Here is a 27,613-nt window from a genome sequence, read left to right on the forward strand (position 1 = left end):
CCTTCTTGACCCTGTGGTCCGGGCAGGGCCGGTGTTATGGGGGAGAAAAGAGGGAAGCTGCCCCAGGCCCCATGGATCTAGGGGGCCCATGTGAGCTGGCAAATCCTCCCCCTTGAAGGACCTGCCGGAAGAGTGTTCCAGTTTTCTACCACTGTCTGGGTGAAGAACTTTCTTATGTTTGTACGGAATCTATCCCCTTTCAACTTTAGAGAGTGCCCTCTCGTTCTCCCTACCTTGGAGAGGGTGAACAATCTGTCTTTATCTGCTCAGTCTATTCCCTTCAGTATTTTGAATATTTCGATCATGTCCCCTCTCAGTCTCCTCTTTTCAAGGGAGAAGAAGCCTAGTTTCTCCAATCTCTCACTGTATGGCAACTCCTCCAGCCCCTTAACCATTTTAGTTGCTCTTCTCTGGACCCTTTTGAGTAGTACCGTGTCCTTCTTCATGTATGGTGACCAGTGCTGGATGCAGTACTTCAGGTGAGGGCGCACCATGGCCCGGTACAGCGGCCTGATAACCTTCTCCGATCTTTTCGTGATCCTCTTCTTAATCATTCCTAGCATTCTGTTCGCCCTTTTTGCCAGACCAATGGGGGTAAAGGGAAAGATGGAAGGGGGAGGCATACAGTTTCTGGAAGAGGCATAGGAGAGAAGATGTCATATAGAAGGGGAAGAAAGAGGGTAGACAATGGATGAAAGGAAGTGACAAGAAGATGAGGAAAGCAGAAACCAGAGAAGACAGAAGTTAAAAAAAATTATATTTATTAATTTTTTTGCTTTAGGGTACATGCATTGCTGTTTCTGTGGTGTTGCATTGTATGCAGAGTCCAGCTTCTTGGTGGTTCAATTTAACCTTTGTCTACGTATTTCTCTGACTGCCATGGCGCAAAACCAAATCTGCCTAACTGCCACTAGGCCTGCCTGTCCTGTGCCTTGTCCCTACCTGCCTACCAGTCAGCCAGCCACTAGGCCTACCTGCCCTGTGCCCTGTCCCTGCCTCTGCCCGCCCTGTCCTAGCCTACCACTAGATGGGGGACAGCGTGCAGAGCCTGGCAAGGAGTGTGGGGTTGGGTGTAGAGCCTGGCAGGGAGAATTTGGTTCAGAATGTTCTTTTTTTCTTGTTTTCCTTCTCTAAATCTAGGGTGCATCTTATGGAGCGAAACATGGCAATTTTCAACAATCATAAGCTACTGGCTGCTCGTACATCACCATCTGTATAGGGTTATTCCATGTCAAGTGATCAAGGTCTCCCTGCATGACCAACACGGATTTTGATAAAACTTTATGCACAAAGTCCCACATGTATCAAACAAACTTTGGTAAAGTTTTAGTTTTGCCTGTGGAATATTCGTGGAGATATAGCCATTTGTTTGACCCCATACTGCAATGACATACAATACGACAGTGACATTCTGACAACTTTGAGACAAATATCTCAAGAGCTATGTTTCCAAAAAAACTGAAACTTAGCTACCCTGCACAACTTTTGGAGCTCTATTCAGTGCTACCAATAATAATTTTTGTCGAGCACTGAGTGAATGGCTGAATTACAGTAAACTTGGTCGAAAAAATTAGTGCTCCAAAAAAAGTCAAAGTTTTACATTACTTAGCTCCCACAATAATTGAGTAATAAATGCGAAATTTGGCGCATGTCTCAGTACAACGTTGTTTTCAAAAGTACAATTTCAACCTCCAAGCTCTTTCCATTAGTTTACAAATTAAGTGTAAAGTTGCTAATTTGTGTAAAAAGGCCAAAAATAGGGCATTTTCAGCCTGCTTTTACAGAAAAATACCTTTCAGAAACTCTTTCAAATCAGTCTCATTAGAAAGAGCATATTTCAAACCCCCTAGAAAAGTGGGCTTCATTTTTCAAACGCAGGTTAACAATGCCCGAAAAAGGGGGACAAAGTTGGGAGATGTCACCATGGCAACGGCCTACGTTTCAACTTACAATTATGTCACTTTTCACACTGTTTTTCCCTGTTTATTTTTACTCAAGCTTTGGGTACAATTATAGTGTTCTTAATTAATGATTATTCCTAACTAGAAATTGAGGTGATAATTTTGTTGCATGCAGATCACAAATTACAACTTGTTTTCTTTTTCAGATCCACATTATTATTAATTCAGTTTAAAATGGATACCAACGAAGTGGACTTCACTTCAGCTTGGGAACCATATAAGATACCCAATTTAGGCTTGGGAACCTAGGATAAGACACCCTAATCATTGGCTTTGGAACCAGAAAGATACCAACAAAGGCTTTGGAACCTTGACAAAGAAACCAAATGCGAGGCTTGGGAACCTGGACGAAGTGGCCCACCCGTGGCTGGTATTGCACAGCTATCGGGCGTGACCCCTATGGCGATGGGGTTGCCAGTTCAAACTCTTGAACTGGTAGTGACAATGTCACCATGGACCAACGCAATAGAGTAGTAGTAATACTACGTCAATACAAAACTGTAACAATAAAAATGACAGAACTATATTGAAATAGAGGTTGTTGCCGTGGCAACGTCTCCCAACTTTGTCCCCCTTTTTCAGCTATTGTTAACCTGCGTTGAAAAATGAAGTCCACTTTTCTAGGGGGTTTGAAATATGCTCTTTCTAATGAGACTGATTTGAAAGAGTTTCTAAAAGATATTTTTCTGTAAAAGCAGGCTGAAAATACCCTATTTTTGGCCTTTTTACACAAATTAGCAACTTTACACTTAATTTGTAAACTAATGGAAAGAGCTTGGAGGTTGAAATTGTACTTTTGAAAACAACGTTGTACTGAGACATTATGCGCCAAATTTCGCATTTATTACTCAATTATTGTGGGAGCTAAGTAATGTCAAACTTTGACTTTTTTTGGAGCACTAATTTTTTCGGCCAAGTTTACTGTAATTCAGCCATTCACTCAGTGCTCGACAAAAATTATTATTGGTAGCACTGAATAGAGCTCCAAAAGTTGTGCAGGGTAGCTAAGTTTCAGTTTTTTTGGAAACATAGCTCGTGAGATATTGTGTCTCAAAGTTGTCAGAATGTCATTGTCGTACTGTATTTCATTGTGGTATGGGGTCAAACAAATGGCTATATCTCCACAAATATTCCACAGGCGAAACTAAAACTTTACCAAAGTTCGTTTGAGACATGGTGGACTCTGCATATGAAGTTTCATCAAAATCTGTGATGGTCATGCAGGGCACTTTCCAAGAATCTGATCACTTGATATGGAATGACCCTATAGCTACACCAATCCAAACTGTCCATGCTGAAAGTGAAATTACAAAAACTATAACATGCGTTCTCCATTGACAGAATGATCCTAAAGCCACACATTCCTACTCTGCCCATACCCAGAAGAATGCTTAGAATGGACTGGTTGCAATGGTTGCAGAGTGTGAGACCTATGGTGTGGTAGCAATACATTCTTTGATACTATTAAACTTTGGTAATCATCACATGAACAGATGCCTTCATGTGATGACTAGAGAATGACATGGGGACAAATTTTTCCTCGTCCCCAAGGAACTCAAATTCCCTGTCCCAGCGAGTTCTGTCGCTGTCCCTGTCCCATTCCTTTAAGCTCTGCTTTAACCGCACAAGCCTCGGACATTTAGGATTTTAAAGTGTTTGAGGCTTGTGCAGATGAGGATAGAACTTGCAGGACTGGGGCAGGAACAGAAAAAACATAGAAACATTATGGCAGATAAAAGCCAAATGGCTCATCTAGTTTGCCCATGCACAGTAATCATTATCTCTTTCTCTCTCCGAGAGATCCCACGTGCCTATCCCAGGCCCTCTTGAATTCAGACACAGTCTCAGTTTCCAGCACTTTCTTCTGGGAGACTGTTTCACTATCTATCACCTTTCCGTAAAAAAAGTATTTCCTCAGATTACTCCGGAGCCTATCACCTCTTAACTTCATCCTATGCCCTCTCATTGCAGAGGTTTCCTTTCAGGTCCTCAAAATCTACTGGCAAGCCAGGTTTTCAGGATATCCACAATGAATATGCATGAGAGAGATTTGTCTGCCACTGCTCTTCTTGGTATGCAAATCTCTCTCATGCATGTTCATTGTGGATATCCTGAAAAACTTGGCCTGCCAGTAGATCTCGAGGACCGGACTTGGGCAGCCCTGATGTAGTTATTTAAATGACTCTGATATTTCTCCTCTCCAGCCTTTCCTCCAAAGTATACAGATCGAGATCGTTAAGTTTGTCCCTATACGCCTTAGCATGAAGACCACACACCATTTTAGAAGCCTTCCTCTGAACCAACTCCATCCTTTTTATATCTTTTTGAAGGCGTGGCCTCCAACATTGTACACAATATTCTAAATGAGGTCTCATCAGTCTTATACAGAGGCATCAATACCTCCTTTTTCCTACTGGCCATACCTCTCCCTAGCATCCTTCTAGCTTTCGCCGTCACCTTTTCAACCTGTTTCGACAGATCTTTCTTAATGTTATTCACACCATCGGGTGTGTCTATTCTATTGCAGAGTTTGGTATCAACTGCAAAGAGGCAAATCTTACCCGACAACCCTTCAGCAATATCATTTATAAAAATGTTAAAAGAACAGGCCCAAGAACAGAACCTTGAGGCACACTACTGGTAACATTCCTTTCCTAAGAGCAATCTCCACTAATCACTACCCTCTGTCGCTCAACCAGTCACTCAACCAGTTGCTGACCTAGCCCGTCACTTTGGGACCCATCCCAAGGGCACTCAGTTTATTTATTAGACGTTTACATGGAACACTGTAAAAGACTTTGCTAAAATCTAAATACACCACATCTAGCGCACATCCTCTATCCAATTCTCTGGTCACCCAGTCAAGAAATTGATCAGATTTGCCTGATAAGACCTACCTCTAATGAATCCATGTTGCCTCCAGACCTGTAATCTACATGATTCCAGAAACTTGACCATTCTGTTTTAAAAGCATTTCCATTAATTTGCTTTACCACAGAAGTCAGACTTACCAGCCTGTACTTTTCTACTTCTTCCTTACTTCTACTTTTGTGGAGAGGGACCACATAGAGTATGAGAACATAGAGTATGACAGCAGAAAAGGGCCGGCAGCCCAACAAGTCTGCCCACTCAAGAACCCTCCCTCCCTTGAGAATCCATCTTTTAAGCATAACTCTGTAAACTCTGTAACAACCTCACGTTTGTCCCATCGTCTCTTGAAGTCGAGCACACTACTGGCCTCGACCACCTGGCGTGGAAGACCATTCCATCGATCAATCACCCTTTCGGTGAAGAAGTACTTCCTGGTGTCACCATGAAATCTTGTCGCCGTGGGACCCTTAAGAAAAAAGATTTCTTCCTCCACTTTAATGCGGCCCGTGATGTATTTGAATGTTTCTATCATGTCCCCCCTATCTCTGCACTCGAGAGAATATAAGCGCAGTCTACTCAGATGTTCTTCATATGGGAGATCTTTAAGTCCTGAGACCATCCTAGTTGCCATTCTCTGGATCGACTCCATTTTCTTCACATCCTTTTGATAATGTGGCCTCCAAAACTGGACACAGTACTCCAGGTGCGGTCTCACCATGGATCTATATAACGGCAGTATGACTTCAGGCTTTCGGCTGATAAAGCTCCTTCTGATGCAACCCAGCATTTGTCTAGCCTTTGCTGAAGCTTTCTCCACCTGATTGGCAGCTTTCATATCTTCCCAGATGAGTACTCCCAAGTATCTTTCTGCAACAATTCTTGTTAAGTTTTCACCGTTCAAGGTGTATCCGCTCTTCTCCAGTCCTCCGGTACCACTCCAGACTCTAGAGACTCATTGAAAAGGTCAGTCAGCACCCTTGGATGTACACCATCCAGCCCCATCGCTCTGTCTACCTTTATTTTAGCTAGCTCCTCACAAACACAACCCTCTGAAAATCGATCAGGGTCTATTACTCCTCCATCCCTATTCATGTTTGTCATCTGCAGTCCCGTTCCCAGCGTTTCAGCTGTGAACACATTTAAGAAATATTTGTTAAGCAATTCAGTCTTTTCTTTATCAGCTTCTACATATTCCTCCTCTTCACCTTTGAGTCTCACAATGCCACTTTTGCACTTCTTCCTATCACAAATATATCTAAAAAAATCTTGTCTCCCCTTTTTACCGTGTCAACTATTTTTACATCTTTGCTTTCCTGACTACACGACCAGCCTCTCTTTACTTTTCCAGATATTTTTGCCTGTCTTCCTCTTTCTGTGATCGGGACAGGAAAATGAGCTTCCGTAGGGACCGGGAAAAAATCTGTCCCCATGTCATTCTCTAGTGATGACATTATTATTTGTGTGGCTAAAGGATCCTTCTGTCCATGGAAAACAGCAACTTCACTAACTTCTTCCCAATAGTCCTGTAATATTGCTTACAAAGGGTTATTAAAAAAACATACAAAAGACTGGTCCCTGTGGCACCCCCCCAATAGTTTTCCTGAGATAACTTCACTCAGTACTATAGTGGAGCACTGATAGTATGTTGTAGATTGGCTACAAAGACCTTGGAACCGCATATTATCAAGGCACATACTTGTTTAAGCAAATCTGCTCCTGAGTTGTGCAAGTGCTTCTTTGTCAATTTTTATAAGACAATTCCGGAGGCGGGAGGACACTGATAAAAAAAACAGGCATCAGCAACTACAATACCACACTGCATCATTTACAATGGAGTCCCATATACAGACCTAGCATCATCGGGAAGCACGTTGCCATTGCGCATAATCCGGACCAACACAATAACAGTGCGCGTAGCAGTTTCACTAACCTTTTATCACCTCCCACTCAACCAGTTTCTAACCCAGCTGATCAGTTAAAGAAGCATTCCAAGGACGCTTAGTTAATATGGAAGTCATAAGAACATAAGAATAGCCATACCGGGTCAGACCAATGGATCTTCCAGCTCAGTATCCTTTTTCCAACAGTGGCCAATTCAGATCACAAGCACCTGCCAGAACAGTGTCAAAAGCCCTGCTGAAAAGTAAGTACAGCTGTCCAAATTACAGTACTTATAATTTTAAGATCATGATTTTCTCTCAGCAACTTAAACTATGATTTAAATCAAGAGACCACATGTACTAAAGGTTTATTCCCAATTTATCTCTATGGGAAAAAATGGATACCAAATCTCCAACCTACTGTTAACCACCCCAGACTACAAGATTTTCAGAAAAGAAATAAAAACTATACTCTTCAAGAAATTCCTGAAACAGTCCTAACCATACCAACTCTTAACAACTCTTACTCTTAACAACACTAGAAATGACAATTGATTGACTCTTTACAACTCTCTACAAATGATCTACTCTTTACAACTCTAGAAATGACAATTATTCTTCCATTGTAATCCCCATTCTTTATATCTTTTGTAACCCCCATTTTTATATCTTTTGTAATCCGCCTTGAACCGCAAGGTAATGGTGGAATAGAAATCTCTAATGTAATGTAATACAGTATGCATGTTCCAATGATTTAAAACATCTTTTTTCATCTACTCTGACAAAGTAATAACAGTGTGATAATTCCTGTCCCATCAAGCAACCCATCGTTAACATTCTGTCTTTCTTAACTAGACTGCAACACTATAAAACAATTGTATTTCTTCCGAGTGTGTACTGTGAAGCATACACCTCAAAGCATAATAATAATGTTCTAAAGAAAATCCATGGTTGTGGTGGAAATCCTGATGTTTAGAGATGCTTTGGCAAATAATTTCTCAATCTCTGGTACCGATCTGCAACTAAAATGCTCAATATGGATAATCATTCCAGTACAGGGTAGATATATTTGTACATGCTCCAAGCCAGGAGAAGTTTTATTTTTTTAATTTTTTTAGCACTGGTAGAAGCAGCCCCGGGGTATTCCTGGAAAGAGCGCAATCTCCATAGGCTGCGATCTCTTTTGTTATCAGAACAACTTTCTAAGAGCACAAGTCACCTAATTAATTAAAAAACTAAAAACAAATAATGAACTAGAAAAAATGTTGTCAAAGAATCAGAGAAAGTATAACTCAATTGCAGCTGGAGGGGGGGAGGTGTACTTACTGCTTACCCCAGGCGTCTTAAAGTAACATGGAAATGAAAGCGGTGGTGGTGGAGGATCTCTTAAGGACATCCGTGTTTTGGAGAGGGTGCACATCGGGAAGCTCCCTCAGCCTGGGTTTCTTTTAAGTCACCATCAGCGACAGGAACCAGGTGAAGAACTCGGGCAGGAAAACGTCGCCAGATGGCGGGAGCGGGAGATTTAACAGCGATTCCAAAGCAAAGTAGGCAAACCAGGAAAAGCGGAAAATGGCGTCCAAGAGAACTCTGCTAAGCCAGGACCTCCGAGGTGGGCAAATAGAGAAAGAGAGAGAACCTCCTACCCGTACACTGCTTCCACAAAATACCAAGCCGGAGAGAGAGAAACTGACAGACAGCCAACGCAGGTCCGACACCTCCCTGTACTCCCCAGAAGAAGAAAAAAAAAGCAAAGATAATTAAGTTACCGGTCACCGGCATGGCACCTCCAGAATCATTATTGCCAAGGTCAACCGCATCAACACCTCCACACCGGAAGGCTCCGATCCCCCATCTCCGTGAAGGTGGGAAAATTTTACCTGCCGAGCTCTTCTGCGTCGAATCCTGCACCTCCCTAACTCCTGAGGACAGCTCCAGCCCCGGCATCCCGGCTTCGGGCTCCTGTCCCTCCCCGGGGCTAACACAACCCGCACCGATGCCAGGTTACAGTCAGGCTCTGCTTAGAGCCGCTTCCACAGCCCGTCAGCCCTCCAACATGGGCGCGTTCTCTCGTTCTCTTTCCTCAGCGCGCGCGCGCAGCTAGCGACATCACTCGTATTTGGCGGGAACCTCCTCAAGACCAACCATCCGATAGCACAGTAGGTGGAAAATCGACCACGTGACTAAACAGGGAGACACCCCCCTGACTAAACAGGGAGACACCCCCCCCCCCGCACTGCTTCCTATAGCAAGGTTCCTCTGTGACGGGCCCACCCAAAACCGGGGTTGTAAGGATTGAGAATCACATTAGCATGTATTCTGCGGAAGTGTTATATTGCACTCCATTGGCTTCCGTTGGGATAGGGCTCCTATGATTGGTCAAAGCGGGATGTCTGTTTTAGGAACGATATGAATAATCCCGCCCTGGTACACTGTGATTGGCACGATCTTTTATTTTGGGCTGTCCCAGCTGGAAGACAGTAATGGTTAATGTTTTTGTTTCCTATTTTTCCTGCCAAGTTACCACTTTAGTTTTTCTCCAAGTTAAATCAAAGAACTGAAGGAAATATATACTAAAGAATAAATAGCAAATATAGGGAAAAAAGTAGAATCAAAATTAATGTTTATGCGTTTTAAACCTATTCATCTTGACCACTTCATTACTTTGTAGTTGGTTCAAACTTTGTCTTGACTATTCGATAGATGGCACCAGCAAACCAAAAATGGCACGTAGTCTGAGCAATACAAAACTGTGAAACATCTTTTTTCACTTCTACCTGCTTTCATTTTAATTTTGTCGACTATGGATTATATAAAGTATTGATTTCTATATTTCTATTTCCCAGTACAGTATTACACATTAATACTCTAACAGCAGGCGACTAGGCGCCAGAATCCTACGTGACTGTCCAGCTCTCGCTCCTCCCTCCGCGGTTTCTGAAGGTGGAGTTAGTCGAGGTATTCCTCCCCCTATCTTCCTGCCTGACTGCCGGAAGTGTGTGGTTGCCATGTAATATCCTGAGCGGGGTGGGAGCTTGTTCGTTTTTCTAGATGTCTGTTGGTTGGGTTTTCTTCGGTCGTCACCGTCAGGTTTATTAGCGCTCCCTCGGTGTCGTCTGTCAGTGTTTATTCAGGTTGTGCTCACCCACCCGGGGCTGCTCACGTTCTATATCCCGGGAAGGTTCGGCTTTGGCCTCTGTGTATCACTGATCCAACATGTCGGTGGCGGGGCTGAAGAAACAATTCTATAAAGCGAGCCAGGTGAGAAAACTGGGGCGGGATAAAACCTACCGGGTGAAAAAACGAGGTGAGGGTGGGGTGGGAGAATCTAGCCAAGGAAAACCCGGGAGCAAACGCAGGTGCAACTTGGGCGGGGTTGAGACAGTCCGGGAGTTTATAATAGAGTCCGGGAGTTGTGAGAGGTACATCGGGGATAACTTGGGGAGGGAGACCTAAATAAAGCTTTGTATAAATGAATGAGAGCGATTCTCTCTGGAAACGTACTAGATGAGGGGGAGGAAAGGACAAACATTCGAGAGAGAAAAATAAAGTAGGTTGGAGAAAGAATGAGCCTGGGAGAAGTCACAGAAGGGTTATAATGTGAGGAAAAGAGCTCCGGTAATATGCAGATAACTAGGAATCGCTTAACAGATGAAATCCTACGTTTAGAGGAGAAGATTTTAAAATTTATTAACGTCATCCAAAGTGGATGTGGCAGCTCTAAAAAGGCCCCGTTATTGCAGAAGACTCCCCCTCCCCCCTTTGTTGATCCCAGCTAAAGGGTTTATTGAAGTTATTGTTTAGAAGACATTACGATATGGCGTTAGGTTTAAAGGAGTAGTTATGAAAAGACAGAGACTCAATTCTCCTCTTTAATTATTTAGTAAGTATAAGGTGGGTATATTAAATGCTGTTAACAATATGCTGAAATCAAGACCATTCAGCTCACGTTAAAGGATGGATGGGGAAGACCTAAAAACAGGAGAATAAGCATTCCTCTTACCACAGCTTTTTTTTTTTTTTTTAGGAGTGTAGGTCCACTTTTTTTTCCTGTACTAATTACATCGTATTCTGCCCGTATATAAGCACTTATGTTAATTAATGTTGCTATGTTTATAGTAGCTTTACCGGCTGTGTAAATAAGCAGTACCCTAATTTTACAATTTGATTCGATCTATTTTTAATTCCTGCTGGTCAACTATTGAGATAGTATTCTAATTTAGGGAGGGGGAGAAAGAGAGAGGCCTGGTTCTTAAACATATGTTTCGTTGTTGTGCAGTTAAGTTCTAAATATTTTATTAACTGAGCATATTTTGGAAATGTGATTTTAGAAATGTAAGATTCACAAGCATAAGTAATTATATAGATCCGGTATTTGGCTTTTTAAAGAGTGTCCTAAGGGACCCAGTTAGGGCTGATCTGGTAGTCTTGATCAGTCCAAAAGTTTTTTATAAAGTAAACTTCCTGGTTTCTTTACTTGAAGAAAGGTAATCCAGCATAGAAACCATCTCATGACCTCTATACAGAGTTTTGCTTTACACAAAATGTTCTGGAAATATTTGCTGTTACGCATGCTTTCACCATCTGGAAAGGATTATACCTCTGTGACATAGATGTATAGCCCTTTAATTCCAGTGATTGTTTAAAAAGATGCCAAATAATTTAGACTATTTTATTAAGGGAATTAACTTCAAATACTGTTTTTTGAGTGGGGAGGATTATTCTGTTTAGTTCATAGGTTCTAGAAGAACATAAAGCAATACCAAATAGTACATTTTATGATTGGTTTAGGTATGGAAACGTAATATATGCAAGACCTAGGATTGTAAAAGGAGACAAAAAGTTAGGTGTTGGTAAGGTACCGTTTATAGAATATGGGCCTAAGTGGAAAAAGCTATTTAAACAGAATTAGAATTGTTTTAAAAAGTGCCTGTCGGTGCATATAAAAATGACACACTTATAGAATCTGGCTCAAAGAACACAGTTGGCTATTGAGGAGTCTCTTTTATGAAGTGAGACTTATGTAGAGCAACATAAATGGGCATAACTGGACTCCTAAATGAAGCCAATTGGTCCATGTTGTGTCATTTACTAGATTATTAAATGGAAAGAGATGAGTATTTTTTAAAAAAACAGTTGGGTGTGTTCATTGTGCCAAATCACTGTCACATTGGAAATTTGGCAGTTTTGGTTTGTTGTTTTTTTTTAGTTTTGGCATGTGGGGATAGGTTTTGGGATAAGGCTTTAAACATCAGCAAATCTTTGCAGCTGTAGCATAACCTCAGGAAGCTTGTCTTCCTGGACCAGAGCTGACAGCAGCAATGGGAAAGGATTTGGGAATGAGGGAGCTGAGATACAGATGTGAGAGAACTGGCACTGTTTTGTAGCTTGTTGATTCAGGAAAAGTAGTTTATAGATAAAATAAAGTTAGTAATGTGTTACTTGTTTGGCTATTACTAACCCAGAAATAATAGTTTGAGTATATCCTTAATTTGCTGTGTCTCCATGACATTTTAGCAATAGTAGAAGTGAAGCTTCTATAACAGAGATTGTGATATCCAGTTAAAAAGAGCATTTTACATAAGTTCACATCCTTTCCCTTGTTGGTTTTGGTTTAGAGTCACAGGATTCTTCCTAATGTGCTTACTTGACAAAAGGGATGGAACTCCTTTCATACGAGGAAAGGCTAAAGAAGTTGGGGCTCTTCAGCTTGGAAAAGAAGAGGCTGAGGGGGAGGGATATGCTCAAGATGTACAAAATCCTGAGTGGTGTAGACTAGAGGGTAAAATTGAATCAATTTTTCACTCTTTCAAAAAAATACAAAGACCATGGAGCACTCAATGATAACCAGAAGGTAGGGTAACAGTAATTAGTGTAGCTGGGTTTAAAAAAGGTTTGGACAAGTTCCTGGAGGAAAAGTCCATATTTAGCTATTGAGACAGACATGGGGGGAAGCCACTGCTTGCTCTGGGTTGGTAGCATGGAATGTTGCTACTATTTGGGTTTTTGCCAGGTACTTGTGTCCTGGCTTGTAGAAACATGATACTGGGCTAGATGGACCATTAGTCTTGCTCATTATGGCTGTTCTTATGAGTTAAAAAAATACTTCTAAGAAAATCACTTGAGGCCCACCTTAAAAGCGTCCACCAATCATATGTCAATCACACAACGGCACTGTTTAGAGCATTGTCTCACAAAATTTCCAGCCAGCAGCGCACTAAATCCAGTGCCCCGGCCGGAAGGCAACCGGAAGTACATGGACGTTAATGCAATAATGTCACGTGTATGCATGACATCATTGCGTCACCTTCTGCTCATGCATGGAAGCCCATCTGGCCGTGACCTGCTTCAGTGGAGGGATCTAGGAGGTGCGAGGAGAGACATCTGCGCCAGCTGACTTCTACAGGACGTGCCTCTCGCGGCGAGAGGCACGTCCTATAGGCAATCAGCCGGCTTGGATGACTCTCCTCCTCGCCTCTCAGGAGGCACACAGTTTGTGATACACTGGTTTAGAGAATCGTGCCTCCAGCAAAGGTAGGTGCTGGAAATGTATGCCAGGGTTTTCCAGGCCTATGTTTTGGGCACCTACCTTTGATGTGAATCGTACCTGTGGAGGCGCTTTACGGTGCTTAACGCCATTTCCGGCATTAGGCACTGTAAAGTGCTTATGGAAGTGTGATTCCAATGTTGGTTTTTATGGCACTGGTAGGTGCCTTTAAAATCATTTTTTTGGTTGTTTTTTTTTTAAATTGAAACTTTAACAAATGCAGAAAGAAAATCAAAATAATTAAGGAAATCTTTAATTAACATAAAAATTGCTAACTTCCTTAGACCCCAATAATAAGGACAGATCTTGGTGAAGAGAATCACATTTAAGACCCCAAAAGAATAGGAAAAAGGCTTAACGGAAGGTCTCAATATCCATAAGAGCGGTTCTTAATCTCTCCCAAACATTCACATCACCAACTTCTTCATATCCAAGAATGTTCTCAGTTGTTCTGGTGCATAGAAGACCCATTTCATTCTCAAGTACTTAATCATACACTTGCATAGCTATGCCAAAAGGAATGAAGCACCAATACTCAGTGCCTCAGGTCTCATTGCAAGAAATAATTTTCTTCTTTCTTGGCGGGTTAAGTCAGGAAACATCCAAACTTTTTTTTACCATAGAACAATACTTGTGAATTCCGATAATACAATTTGAATATAGCGTTAACATCTTGCTTGAATACAAGCGGTAACATCTTGCTCGAATACAAGAGAAACCAATAAAGTAGCTCTTTCAGTTGTTTCTGATATACTTGTTTCAAGCAAGTCTGTAATATTTAGATTTTCCTGACCGTTTGTATTAATTTGTCCCATATCTGGATTTGCTTTTTTAAATAATAAAATTTATTTAATGGTGGAAAAACTTCCAAGGAAAATTTCAAAACTTCATTCAGATATTTTTTAAATAAATCCAGAGAAGACATTAACGGTAATTTAGGAAAATTTAACAAACGGGATATTTAGTCTGCGGTTAACATTTTCCAGTTCTATCTTTCTATTCAAAGAAACTTTGTCTTTCACAATTTCAGATGTTAAGGCTTGGAGAGTATTTACCTTTTCTTTAACTTGCTTTAAATCTGAGGCAAAGTCTTCTTTTATACTTTCAACTTTTTTCTCTAAAGAAGCAACAGTACTTACAAGCTGAGAAGTATCTTGAGAAGATTTGGTAACATTACTGTTTAGGTGCTGGAGAATTTTCCATATGTTCTCCAGAGTTATCACCAGTGGTATTGTTAGCTGGGAGCTAATTCTAACTCCCAGCTCTGCTGCTCCCCCATGTTCCTCGCTGCTAGTGCCCCTCGAAACAGGGTTCCTTCGCGTGAGAGTCCTCACGAGACTTCCTCAGCACTGCCGTGTTGAGAGTAGGGCACAGTGGAGTAACAACTCCTGAAAGTGAAAGGGATGTTTCGAAGTCCAGCTCCTCGGCTTCTCCTCCATCCGAGAAGGTAGCAGACACATCTCCGGACCCTTCCTGGGACCTCAGAGTTGTGGCGAACTCCAAAATAGAGCACTGGGCAGGGGAAAGACATTCTAACCATCGAGGGCACGAAATGAACGCTTCCTTTCTGTTTGGTGTGTGGCATAGCAATCAGGTAGGAGTTAGTTTGCGAACTCTGCCTCGCCCAATTGAAGACGCCGTCACTTGTCCGCCACCATCTTAGAGCTGTCCTTAAAATGTTGTTTAAACTGTGTTTTTCACTGAGCTTGGGTGCCTTCTGGCACCTAAAAAAAAACTGATGCTGTTTAGAGAATCTGGTTCAGAATGCATATGGTGTTAATCTTTCATCTTATTTTGTTAATGTATTTTAAAGTGATTATTGTGTTTGATTAAAGAGCATTAAGTTTTTAGTAATTAACAATTTGATTAGTCAGGATATTTACATCTTTCCTTAATGTGTGGGGCAATGTTTCCAAACTGGTTAGTTTTGTGCCTGCCCTGATGGTAATAAGCCTCATTCCTAAGCAAGTGTATATGGAGTCCGATCTCATTCTTTCTCAAATTTATTGTTAATGAGAAATAAACAAATCCATACAAAGATTGTCTTGAAAGAACAAGCACTTGCTCCCGCCCCCTCTTCAAACGTTGTATAACATACCAAGAGAAAATCTAAAAGCTTTAATCACTACAACCTCTCCTCCCCTCCCACCTACCCCCCCCCCCCATTACCTCTGGGAGAGTTGAACAGACTGAAAAAATATATATATTGTTAATGCATGCCATAGTGCTTGTTTTGCACCAAAGAGAACTTCTTTGTGGAGTTCATAAGTTGTACGCCATGTTAAGATGTCTAAACAAGTTACTTGCCTGTGGGTTCTGTATAGTGGTTGCTACTTATTCCTTTATTATATTCTCTTATCTTTTGTCTTAAGTTTTTAAATTTCCAATCTTAGAAGCTGTTTTATATATTCATCACTAGTAGCAGCTGTGGAAGCTTCATGCCAAAATACTTCCATTTTTATAATAGTTTCTGGCATGAGAGGTCATGCTTTGTGCCTGATTCATGGTTTCAAGAGGGGTATGTTTTGGAGAGAAGATGTATTTGAGTTGGATCTGGACCTGTGGTTCTCAACCCAATCCTCAGGACACACCTAGCCAGTCAAGTTGTTGCCCACAAATGAATATATAGTACAAGAGATTTGTATAGAATGGAAGTTTATGTGTTTTTGTTCTGTATCTGATTTAGAGGGGAGATGAGGGACGTACTCTTTGAAAGATACAATTCTGTAATTGCTGTGCTACTGTGAATCCATGTTTGAATGCTATAGCTGCTGGAACTGCTTTTCCAATTTTGGGGAGGGCTTTATTTTTCATATCCCAACAGTTCTGTAGCACATAACTTGATCCAGCCCATCAACCCCTTTCCTGTGATTAGAGCAGTCTCCCAAGATTATCCCTCACAACATTTCCATTTACTGGATCCTATCCAGTCTCTGCTGCTGCTGGCTCTGGAAGCAAGAAGGGCAGGCTCACTGACACATAAGAGAGGATGGAGATCTGCAGAAGTTTTTAGACACTCGAAATAGTGCCCAGATATGTTAACCATCCTTCTAACTTCCAGAAATGGCTGTAGAAATTGGTAGAATCCTGAAAAAGACAGACAGTTATCAATTCTAATCTCCTGAGGCCTGAGCACATCTGACAGCCTCCCTTCCTCACTAAACTTTGGACCTGTCCTTAGTTGGCAGTACAGGCCTGGTGTGCCCAGAATAATGAAGACCAGATCTCTTTCAGTTCTGCTCATGGTACTTTATAGTTTCTGGAATGTCTAGAAAACAGTTTATTAATAAAATATGCTCTCCAAATGTTGAAATAAAAGACAAATTACAACATGTATAAAACATCTTCCTCTCTAGGAAGTCCAATATGGATCAAAGATCTAATTCAGGATTTTCAAATGGAGAAATTTAGACAGGCAAGCCTGTCAATGGAACCCAACACTATCTGTGTTTCAGCAGATATATGTCTTCCTCAGGGATCCTTAAAGGGAATGATAACATTAAGATGTGGAGGAACACACACAAAGTGCAAACAAGAAAATGTGATGGCAAAAGAAGATTATTATAATTTTTTTATAACTGTCTTGTGAGTATGCTAATTGTGAACAAATATAACCAACCAATAATGTGGGAAAACAAACCATGTGAAACCCCATAATGTTAAAAGGCAATTTCATGCAGAAGATTTTAGAGTTCTTTGTTTAGAATATGATGTGAATCAGATATCTGGATAAACTGAGAGGTTTTAATTTACTCTCATAACCGTTTTTTTTTTAATGTAGGAATAACTCGCAGAATCTTATATAATAATACCCTTAGCGTGCTTGCGCACTTCAATCTTCGTGGCTCCATAAGTCCGTAGCTCCATGGCTGGCAAAGAAATGTTGGAGAGTGTGGTGCTTGCACGTTCAGCGCATGTGCATGTTGGGAGCGTGTGCGGCACGTGCGCACGTTCTGAGCTGACATCGGGGAGAGGAGGAGGCTGCAGCAGCGACCGAGCTATGGAGCTAGGGAAGGGAAGGCCACAACCACTGCTGCTTCCTGGTTGTACGACCTTCTCCTCTGCCTCCACTTTCCCCTCTGGGTGAATTTCGGTTCGTTGGGCGGGTTGAGAATGAGGATTTGTTGGAGGCTGGTGGTGCTGCCGCAGAGGGGGTAGGTGAGCTGTGGGGTGGCCAAAGGAAGGGGAGCGGGGCGCAGGCGGGGAATGGGAGGGAGGGAAAGAGACAGAAAGACACACACAGATGGCGGCCAAGGAGAGAGAGAGAGAGAAAGAGACAGAAAGACAGACACACACATACACACAGACGGCGGCCAAGGAGAGAGAGAAAGAGACAGAAAGACAAGACACACACACAGACGTAGGCCAAGGAGAGAGAGAGAAAGAGACATAAAGACAAGACACACACACAGACGGAGGCCAAGGAGAGAGAGAGAAAGAGCCAGAAAGACAGACACACACACAGACAGCGGCCAACGAGAGAGAGAGAAAGAGACAGAAAGACACACAGACAGCGGCCAAGGAGAGAGAGAGAGAAAGAGACAGAAAGACATACAGACAGTGGCCAAGGAGAGAGAGTGAAAGAGACAGAAAGACAGACACCGAGACAGCGGCCAAGGAGAGAGAGAGAGAGAGAGAGACACACAGACAGCGGCCAAGGAAAGAGAGAGTGACAAAGGCAGACAGACACACAGACAGCAGCCAGGGAGAGACAGAAAGACAGACAGACAGCGGCCATAGAGAGAGAGAGACAGAAAGAAAGAAACAGCGGCCAAGGAAAGAGAAAGAAAGACAGACAGACACATCTATTCTAGCACCCGTTAATGTAACGGGCTTAAAGACTAGTCAACTAATAAAATCGCATGAGTTTTATCATGCTAAAACAATGTAACGAGGTTGCAGTTAAGCCAATAAGAAAAATGGCTTACAGGAAAATCTCTTACTAGATTTTTTTTTTTCCTTTTTTCCTTTTTAATATAAAAGTGAAAGGTCAAAACAGAATACTTAGTGAACTTAAAAAAAATCAAAATGCTAGCAAATATCAGGGGGCAAGATAAAAGAAAATGTATCCTAATTAATCAAGCAACCGGCACTCACCCAAACAGCAAAAAAAAAAAAAAAATCAAATTATCCTCCCTCCAGCCCCCAAAGTAACAGCTGTGGTCCTGAGCTGTGAACTCTCCCCTTCAGCCCCAAAGCAGCAGCAGCCGGTCAGCAGAGGCAGTGCTGGAAACAGGCTTCTAGTGGCCAGCCCTGAAAGACGCATCACTTCAGATGCAGCAGAGTAAAGGCCCTGCCAGGGCTGGCTGCAAGCAGCCTGCTTACATTGCTGCTTCTGATGACCTGCTGCTGCTGCTTCGGTAAGTGAGGGGGGTCTAGGATGCCAGGAGAGGGGAGGTGAAACCAAAAGCTGGGGGGGGGAAGGGTCCAGCAGGTCCCTCAGGGTGCAGGGGAGAGGAGATGATGGATGTTGAGCCCATGTGAAGGGGGAGAGTAAGTGGCCCAGAACGAAGGGAGGAACAGATTCTGGACCTACAAGTGGGGGTAGGGGAATGATAAAGGAAGAGAGTGAGGTGTGAAGGGAGACAACTATTTTTATAGTAACTCTCAAGCAACAAGAAACCTACAGTTATCCGGCATCCAACAATCCCCATGGGTGCCTGTTAACTGAGTTTACTGTACAGAAATATCTGTCTTACTGTATAATCTTGTATGGAAGTGATTGCATTGTAAATTAGAAAATCCCAGGTAAATACAAAGAAAAATGTGGCTGATAAGATCTAAATACTAGACTCAATAAGATAAAAAATACCTAGATATAAAAATAAGCTTAGAATGCAAGTAAGCAAAAAAATAAGCTTACTATAAGGTACTCACAGATGTCTGAGGGCTGGCACAATGGTGTCAGTGTGTGTGAGTGCATTCTGAGAAAAGGCACAATTTTTTTCTCTTTGTGGAAAAAAAAAGAGAACATGGGGACATACAGTGACATAATGGAATGTGCAATCTTCTTCGATTGTGAAAAATCAAGCGAGAGTGCATTGATTGATGTATGGGAAAAAAAGCTAAAATTTAAGAAGGCAGGGACAAATGTGGAACTAATTTAATTTGTATCTGTTATTGATTTTTTTTTAATCTTATTTGTATTGACCTAAAAGAGGTGTGAGCATATGGACATGCAGTGATGTAATAAAAATTGTGTGATCTTTTTATGTCTTGGAAAAAACAAGCAGCGGTTTATGTGACAAGGCAGTAGCTGTTGCCAGAAGGGTGTTGGGTTGTATAAAGAGAGGCGTGACCAGTAGAAGAAAGAAGGTGATGATGCCCCTGTACAGGTCATTGGTGAGGCCCCACTTAGAGTATTGTGTTCAGTTTTGGAGACTGTATCTGGCGAAGGACATAAGAAGACTTGAGGCGGTCCAGAGTAGGGTGACGAAAATGGTAGGAGGTTTGCTTCAAGACGTATGAGGAGAGACTGGAAGCCCTGAATATGTATACCCTAGAGGAAAGGAGGGACAGGGGAGATATGATTCAGATGTTCAAATACTTGAAATGTATTAACATAGAACAAAATCTTTTCCAGAGAAAGGAAAATGGTAAAAACAAGAGGACATAATTTGAGATTGAGGGATGGTAGATTCAAGAGCAATGTAAGGAAATTCTTTACAGATAGGGTGGTTGATTCATGGAATGCGCTCCCGAGGGAGGTGGTGGAGAGGAAAACGGTGACTTTGTTCATTCTACACTTTTTTGAACTCTTGAGGATCTCAAATCAGAAAATAAGGTAAATATTGAAGAACTAAGGCCAGTACTGGGCAGACTTGCACGGTCTATGTCCTTATATGGCCATTTGGTTGAGGATGGCTGGGATGGTTTAGATGGGCTAGAGCAGTGTTTCTCAACCTTTTCAAGCCAAGTACCCCCTAAGCCTAACAAACACCGAGTACCCCGCCCAACTCCATTCCAAACCCGCCTAAACTCTGCCCCTGACTCCACCTCCCTAATAATAGTACTAATTGTAATGCAGTTTCTTCCATCCATTTTTCATATGCACACAATATAATCTTATTAATACATAATGGTAACCACAAAATTTAAAAAACACAAAGCACACTGTATGCAGAGAAAATGTTAATTATCATTTATATTTGGATTTTTTTCAAAGAGATGAAGGCAGATGACTTTAAAATATGCAATGTCACCTCAGTAACAACTATAGAAAAATAGACAAATAAAATGCAAGGATAAACCCCGTGTGTCGACCCCGGTAATCTCTGGTCCTATGGACAAACACTTGACCTTGCTTGAGATATCCAAAATCTATTGATTTGATTCTATATCTGGAGCATCATTGAGTTCCCTAGATCGTACCCCGCTCCTCCCTCCTAATCTTTCGGGGAGCATGGAGCCAGAAGTAGGCTTACAGGCATCTTCACCAGAAGTTCAGGGCCCCCAACTGGTCTCGGGGATTGTTTTTTCTAAACTGCCACAGATATTTTCTGAACCTGAAGACCAGTTGGATGGCTCAGATAAGACCCTGATGAAAATCCTAAGGAAGTTACCTTGAAAGATCTTTGGAGTTTAAATTTGAGGATGGCGGTAATGCTGAAAAATGTAACGGGTCAGATGCAGAATTTTTCCAAGGAAATAGTAGATAAACTTGTGAATTGAACAGGGTAACCTACCAAAGCCTGCCCTTAGTTGCCTAGGAATAATGACAATTGCACAAATCTTTTCCAATCAGTTATTTTTTATTAGCTTTATCATGATCAACGTTCAGAAAGTAATTTGTACAGGAGACCCGTCAGGCGTGAAAATTGCACCTCTCCTGAAGCAATACATGGTCTCCGGGAATCCCTGCTGATTGGTTGACATCACACCTGTCAACCAATCAGCCAACAGAGAGGCCGTCCTTAGGTATGAACAAAGAAAATTCATTTTAACATAGTTACCAGGCTCAAAGAAAAGTTTTACAAATTATACACAGCAATTTCTGAATGTATAACACATTAGAGCACAGGTGTCAAAGTCGGTCCTTGAGGGCCGGAATCCAGTCGGGTTTTCAGGATTTCCCCAATGAATATGCATGAGATCTATGTGCATGCACTGCTTTCAAAGCATATTCATTGGGGAAATCCTGAAAACCCAACTGGATTACGGCCCTCGAGGAGGGACTTTGACACCCCTGCATTAGAGGAAAAGTTTGAATCCAAATCCAGCTCTCTATCAGGTACTTTGGAGAAAACTGACAGTCTGGGATTTCACAGACACTAAAAGAAAAAAACCATATATAACCTCCCATAACTGGAAATTCCTTTGTGGTCTAAAGGAGCCCACCCTTCACAAATTTTTATGGTAGGCTAGCTGAAAGGTCAGATAGGTCAAACTGCAGATGTTGCCTTTCAGGATTTCTTCAGGTTTAAAATATATAAAAATATGTTTTCAAAACCAATTCAATGTTTAATATACATTCACATTCATAATCACTCATGGGATCCCATCATCCATACACAAGCAACACTCATATTTCATAATTCTTTAAAACATATAAAAGAAAGATTCTTCTCTACCCAGCATTGGAATGCCAGGACTATCTGTTAATACTTAAGCCATGAGGTTTCATGACAATCCAGACAAAAAACACTAGAAACCCAGGTGTTTTTTAAGCGGGAAACCTTCAGTATGTTTTACACCAAGAAGAGATACAAAGAATGACAGAAAACAAAATGGAGTCATTAATACCTCTAGAAGTGTGTTATGTATTACCTGATTTCCCCCTATGATCTGGCTTATCCAGCCTTCCTGGTAACCCCTAGTGTTTTTCTGGCCTTTGCCGCAATCCATATTCACTTTGTTTATATTTGTGTACCAACTTTTCATAAGTTTCCATTGGGCGTGGCCTTAACTATCACATATGCATCTAACTGGCATGTGGGATCTCTTCATGGAGGTAGTTAGGTGGTGGGCCATTAGTGTGGGCAGACTAGATGGGCCATGGCCCTTTTCTGCAGTCATATTCTATGTTTCTATGTAACTAGATTTACCCAGAATCACGTGAAAAGGAGGCATATCGTATGTAGAAAAATCTACAACATACTCCACAAACATGTCTTTGCATTCTATCCATTCCATTACAGCATTATAGCCCCCCCCCTACCAGCCAGCCAGCGCCATTACTCAGAATGTGGATTCAAACATTGGTCAATTGGATAAACGTATGATGATTGTAGAAAAACAGTTAGTGAATTACCAGTCTTTTTCTGTAGTATCTAGTAAGGATTCTTTAAATATTCATTTATAAATTGGAGATGTGAGAGATCACGTGATGCACTGAGCCAAGGCAGAAGCAGGCTGCCTGAGCTCCCGGGCCCCGAGTCCTGAAGCGCCCTGTTACTAGCCTTTGGAGGTGAGCCGGGAGACAGCGCTTTGCAGTGCTTGCTGTGCAAAATATATGGACAGATTTCTGTCCTCTCCTGCGTCGCCGATGTCCACCCGCATTCAAAAAAAGGATCGGGACCGCCCGTAGCACGGCACTGACAAAATGGCGCCGGTCACCTCCACAGCCGCAAATTCAGTAAATAGCGCCGGAGGCGCTGACGGCCCTTACTCAAGCAGTAACAGTGGCAATGCAGCCCATCGTAGAAAAACTTTCTGAACAGCTCCAAAAGATTGAAAATCTACTTATGGAGACTACTAGCCGCACCGCAGCACTGGAGACTCGGGTTTCCAGCGTCGAGGATACACAGCAGGCACATGACACCACGTTACAGGAACTGCAGGATCTGACTCAAAAACAAGCAGAAAGACTGGATGATCTTGAAAATAGATCCAGAAGATCTAACTTACGTTTTTTGGAGATTCCGGAAACAGTACCCGGTCCTAAGCTCCTGCAGGTGCTGGAGGCCTGGCTGACCAGTTCCTTTCCCTTAAAGGAGGGCCTGGGGCCTATTCGACTGGAGAGAGCACACCGGCTAGGCCGAGAACAAGCAAGAGAGGCGAGGCCTCGCATGGTAATAGCCAAACTTTTAAACTAAAACCATAAAGTTGAAATCTTGCGCAAATATAAACAACTTCGGGAGACTTTAGCATTTGAGGAGTCTGAGGTGCGCATTTTCCAGGACTACTCTGTGGCCCTAACGGAGCGCAGGAAGAAATTCTACCCACTTTGCTCCTCTTTGGCTGAAAAAAAAATACGCTTCCTCTTTTTATATCCAGCAACTTTGAAAATTTACCATCAGGGACGCTGGCAGGTATTTGAGGCCGCGGCTGAGGCGGCCCTTTATGTGAACACTCAGGTGTTGCCCCAGTCGGACCTTACATGAAAGAGCACATGGTGTGCTTCCTTGTTTGTCACATGCTCCTGTGTGCCTGTGGCATTGTAGATGCACCGGGATCTCCTGGTTTGGGGGAAGCCTGGATCTCAGATAATATGGCTGTTACTTGCTATTCTGGTTTAAGTTTGCTTACAATTTTGTGTTTTTTCCTGTTCTAGTTCAGAAATTGATATACTGTATATTTGAGCTCATCCTAACGTTCATTTGCTCTGCAGACTGCTCTTATGACTATTGTATTTACTGTATGGGAACTCGGGGCCCGAAGTGGCATTGTTTTGTGATCTTTCACGCCTTTGGGACCGCCTAGGGCGAACCTGAGGCTGTGACCAAAACCATGCAATTGGGGAGAAGGTTGGGAAGGGAGGGGGGGTTGGGGTTCCAGGGAGGGGGAGTCCTTGGCCTACGTGGTTGCTGCTGGTATTCTTTCGATTATTGGGAAGGGTGGGATCAGACCCTGCTGCGAAACTCCTGCACCTGACATTTACCATGGTACTGGTGCTGCTCGGGCAGGTCCTGAGCGTCATGTGGCTGCCCTGGGTATGGCTGGGAATCCGGGGTGGATTTTTTCCGCACTTAGCATTTTATATGTTTGTACTAGCCCCTTTTATACCTGCTGGCTAACACTTTGAGAATAGTATCCTGGAATGTTTCGGGCATTACCTCTCCCATAAAACAAACAAAAATTTTAACACAGCTCAAACGACATAAGGTCGACATAGCCTGTCTGCAAGAAACCCGATTTACAGACTTGGAACATCAGAAATTGAGGAGGTCTTGGGTAGCCGAAGTGCATGCAGCATCTTCAACTCATAAGCGGGCAGGGGTGGCGATACTGATTAGTAAGACATTGCCTTACACTGCGAAAGTAGTAGCCTCGGACCCACATGGCCGCTACCTCTTGCTGCAGTTGTCAGTAGGCACATATTCCTTTTACTTGATGAATGTATATGCACCTAATACCTATGACCATTCCTTCTTTGAGGGTCTAACTGCCATGCTTCTTGGGCGGGTTACTGATCCAGTATACATTGCAGGGGATTTCAATCAGGTATTTGACCCGACTTGTGATCGTTCTCAGCCGGGACCTGGTGCGAATATATCTCATACCAGAGGCTTGCCCTATCTTTGCACCACTTTAGATCTGGTGGACCCGTGGAGAATTCTCCATACCACTGAACGGGATTACACACACCGCTCCAGAGCACATAACACACAATCTAGGATAGATTACATCCTTACCACGCGCAGAGCATTTCTAAATGTGGATGCAGCAGTAATAGGCCCGGCGGTGATTTCAGATCACGCGATGATCTGGCTAGATGTGAATGTGGGCTTCGGTTTACGCGGACCTGTACGTTGGCGCTTCCTTAGTTATCTATTTTCTGATGACCATTTCATAACATACCTAACGACTAAATGGGGTGAATTCCTAGACTTTAATGGTCAGCATAGCAATGATCCGACACTGTTTTGGAGCATGGCTAAGGTGGTGCTCAAAGGAGATTGTATAGCTTATGTAATAGCACGTAATCGCCGTTTGTCCCGGGGAATACTACAGTTGGAAAAAGAACTAGCAAGCGCTAAGCATCAGTCTACCCTGTTCCCGACCCGCCACGCTAGGGAACACTTAGCTTCCGTGGAAACGACCCTCAACTCCTATATACATGAGCGCACGGTGAAAATGCTCTTGTATCAAAAATTTTGCTACCATCGCTATGGAAATCGGGCAGGGAAGTTATTAGCCCGCTTGACTTCCCAGGTGCGGGGTCACCGTTATGTTTTGGGATTGAGGGATAGTACGGGCCAATTTCAACACACTACTGAACACATTGCACAAATTTTTCAGTCCCACTTCGAGAAGATATATGGGCGCCGGGACTCGGGAGCTGAACCCCTTATTAAGGACTATTTCATGGATTCCGGTTTACAGCCGCTCTCTGACTCGGATGTTAGGTTTCTTAATGCACCCATCACCCCTAAAGAACTACATAAAGCTATCCACAATCAACGAAATTTTTCGGCCCCAGGGCCGGATGGCTTTACGGCAGAATTTTATAAACTGCTCTCAGGGCAGCTTAGTCCTTTTTTAAGGGACTATTACTCCCAGGTAATCCAGGATGAACATTTCCCTGGAGAAGCGAATGAGGCTTTAATCACGTTGATATTGAAGCCTGGCAAAGACAGTTCTGCTCCCGAGTCTTATCGCCCAATTTCTTTGCTGAATGTAGACATCAAAATTCTGTCCAAAATCTTAGCTGATAGATTAGCGACCCTTCTCCCCGATGTGATTGCATCCACACAAGTCGGCTTTGTACAGGGTAGACAAGCAGTACACAACGTATGTAATGCATTGATAGCCTTAGCGCACACGCAATTCCATCACATTCCTATGCTTCTACTCAGTTTGGATGCAGCACAGGCGTTCGACCAGGTCAATTGGACGTACCTCTTTGAAGTGTTAAATTGTATGGGGATATCTGGCTGGTTCGCCTCGGCATTACGCACTTTATATTCCACTCCAACAGCAAGACTACTTGTCAATGACATTATTACTGACCCAATACCTATTAAGAGGGGAACTCGACCGGGCTGTCCCCTGTCACCCCTCTTATTTCTATTGTACCTCAAACCCTTTCTTCGCACAGTGTCTCAGGACCCCGACATAGTGGGTGTGGACTTCGGGACTCATTCACTCAAAGTGTTGGCCTTTGCAGATGACCTATTATTTTTGCTAACTGACCCCGCTCACTCTGTTCAATATTTATTGCAAGCGCTTGACGAATTCAAATTTTATTTGGGATTTACGTTGAACTACCAGAAATCTATGGCCCTAGCTAGCCCCCTGACACTACAACAGACCTGGAGCAGTCACTTCCCATTTACTTGGGCTCATACTTCAATTCGCTATTTGGGGGTACAGATCCCCCGAGACCTTACAACCCTGTACACCAGCAATATCACCCCATTGCTTCAAGACACCTCACAACATCTACAGAATTGGTCCACTTTTCCCTTATCGGTGGCGAGCCGGGTAGCCCTTTTTAATATGGTGCTCTCTCCCAAATGGTTATATCGCTTTCAGGTTTTACCTCTGCTGCTGTCCCATGCCCATAACATTCGTTTAACGAAAGAGCTACAGCGTTTTCTATGGGGAGGTAAGCGACCACGTATGCCCTTGCTACGGATGTGTCTGCCCAGGGATAGGGGGGGCTATGGTTTATTAAATGTACGTTGGTATGCTATGGCTTGTCAGATGAGACATATTAATGATTGGTTTAGAGGAACATCTGATTTTTCCGCTACACCACTGGAGTTATCTTTGCTGGCTCCATTCCATGTGAGTTATTTTCTACATGTGGCGGATCTGAGGATGCGTCCTTTGGTGTCTCACTACCCCATTTTTACGCCGGCCAGAAAGACATGGAGATGGGTCTGTAAAACAGCCAAATTGTCTTCTAGGGTGTCTTTATATTTGCCTATATAGGGCAATGGAGCTTTCCAGCCGGGCATGCAATATGCCACCTTTTTTAGGTGGCAATCACAAGGTCTACAATATCTTTTTCACCTGTTTTCGGAGGAGGGGAGCCTGGTCACATTTGCCGAGCTGCAACAAACTTTTGACCTACAGGCTAATGATCTCTTCGCCTATTACCAGATCCGTCACTATGTTCAGTCCCTCCCAGTGGCTGCCCTTACTGAAGTCTGCAGGGAGGCGCTTTCGGAACTCTTCAGCCTTTCAGCCCAACAGAGGATTCCTCTACGATTTCATATTGTGGGGATCCGGGATTGCCAACCAAGTACGAATCTGGATATATTAGCGACAGCGTGGGCTGAGGACTTGCATTGCCAGTTGACTGCTCAACAGTTACAACGGGTCCTGAAGAACATTCAGAAGGTGTCACCCAATATTACTCACTGGGAAATGCAATTGAAAATTGTTCTTAGACTTTACATTCCACCGGAACGTGCAGCCCGGATTGGGATTACTGTGTCGCATTCTTGCCCGAAATGCAATCAGGC

The 27,613-nt window shown here is 42.8% G+C and overlaps 2 protein-coding genes across 8 annotated transcripts in view; one reads left to right on the plus strand and one right to left on the minus strand.

Moving 5' to 3' along the window:
* Positions 1–8,968, minus strand: part of CHAF1A (chromatin assembly factor 1 subunit A) — a 215,236-nt gene extending 206,268 nt beyond the window's left edge. For 2 of the 6 annotated variants that reach the window (XM_033954408.1, XM_033954407.1), the window contains exon 1: positions 8,482–8,968. In XM_033954408.1, coding sequence (XP_033810299.1) covers positions 8,482–8,659 — 178 coding nt within the window. In that variant the 5' untranslated portion in view covers positions 8,660–8,968. Of the gene's footprint in view, positions 1–8,038; positions 8,379–8,481 lie in introns of those variants that run through there. The other 4 variants (XM_033954406.1, XM_033954410.1, XM_033954409.1 and 1 more) reach the window with 4 other exon arrangements.
* A 713-nt stretch (positions 8,969–9,681) lies between these two features.
* SH3GL1 (SH3 domain containing GRB2 like 1, endophilin A2) overlaps positions 9,682–27,613 on the plus strand; it is a 118,392-nt gene continuing 100,460 nt past the window's right edge. The window contains exon 1 of one of the 2 annotated variants that reach the window (XM_033954413.1): positions 9,682–9,973. In XM_033954413.1, the coding sequence (XP_033810304.1) occupies positions 9,929–9,973 (45 nt within the window). In that variant the 5' untranslated portion in view covers positions 9,682–9,928. The remainder of the gene's footprint in view (positions 9,974–27,613) is intronic. The other variant, XM_033954414.1, reaches the window with a different exon arrangement.

This window comes from Geotrypetes seraphini, chromosome 8 (assembly GCF_902459505.1).
Source record: "Geotrypetes seraphini chromosome 8, aGeoSer1.1, whole genome shotgun sequence".
NCBI classification, from domain to species: domain Eukaryota; kingdom Metazoa; phylum Chordata; class Amphibia; order Gymnophiona; family Dermophiidae; genus Geotrypetes; species Geotrypetes seraphini.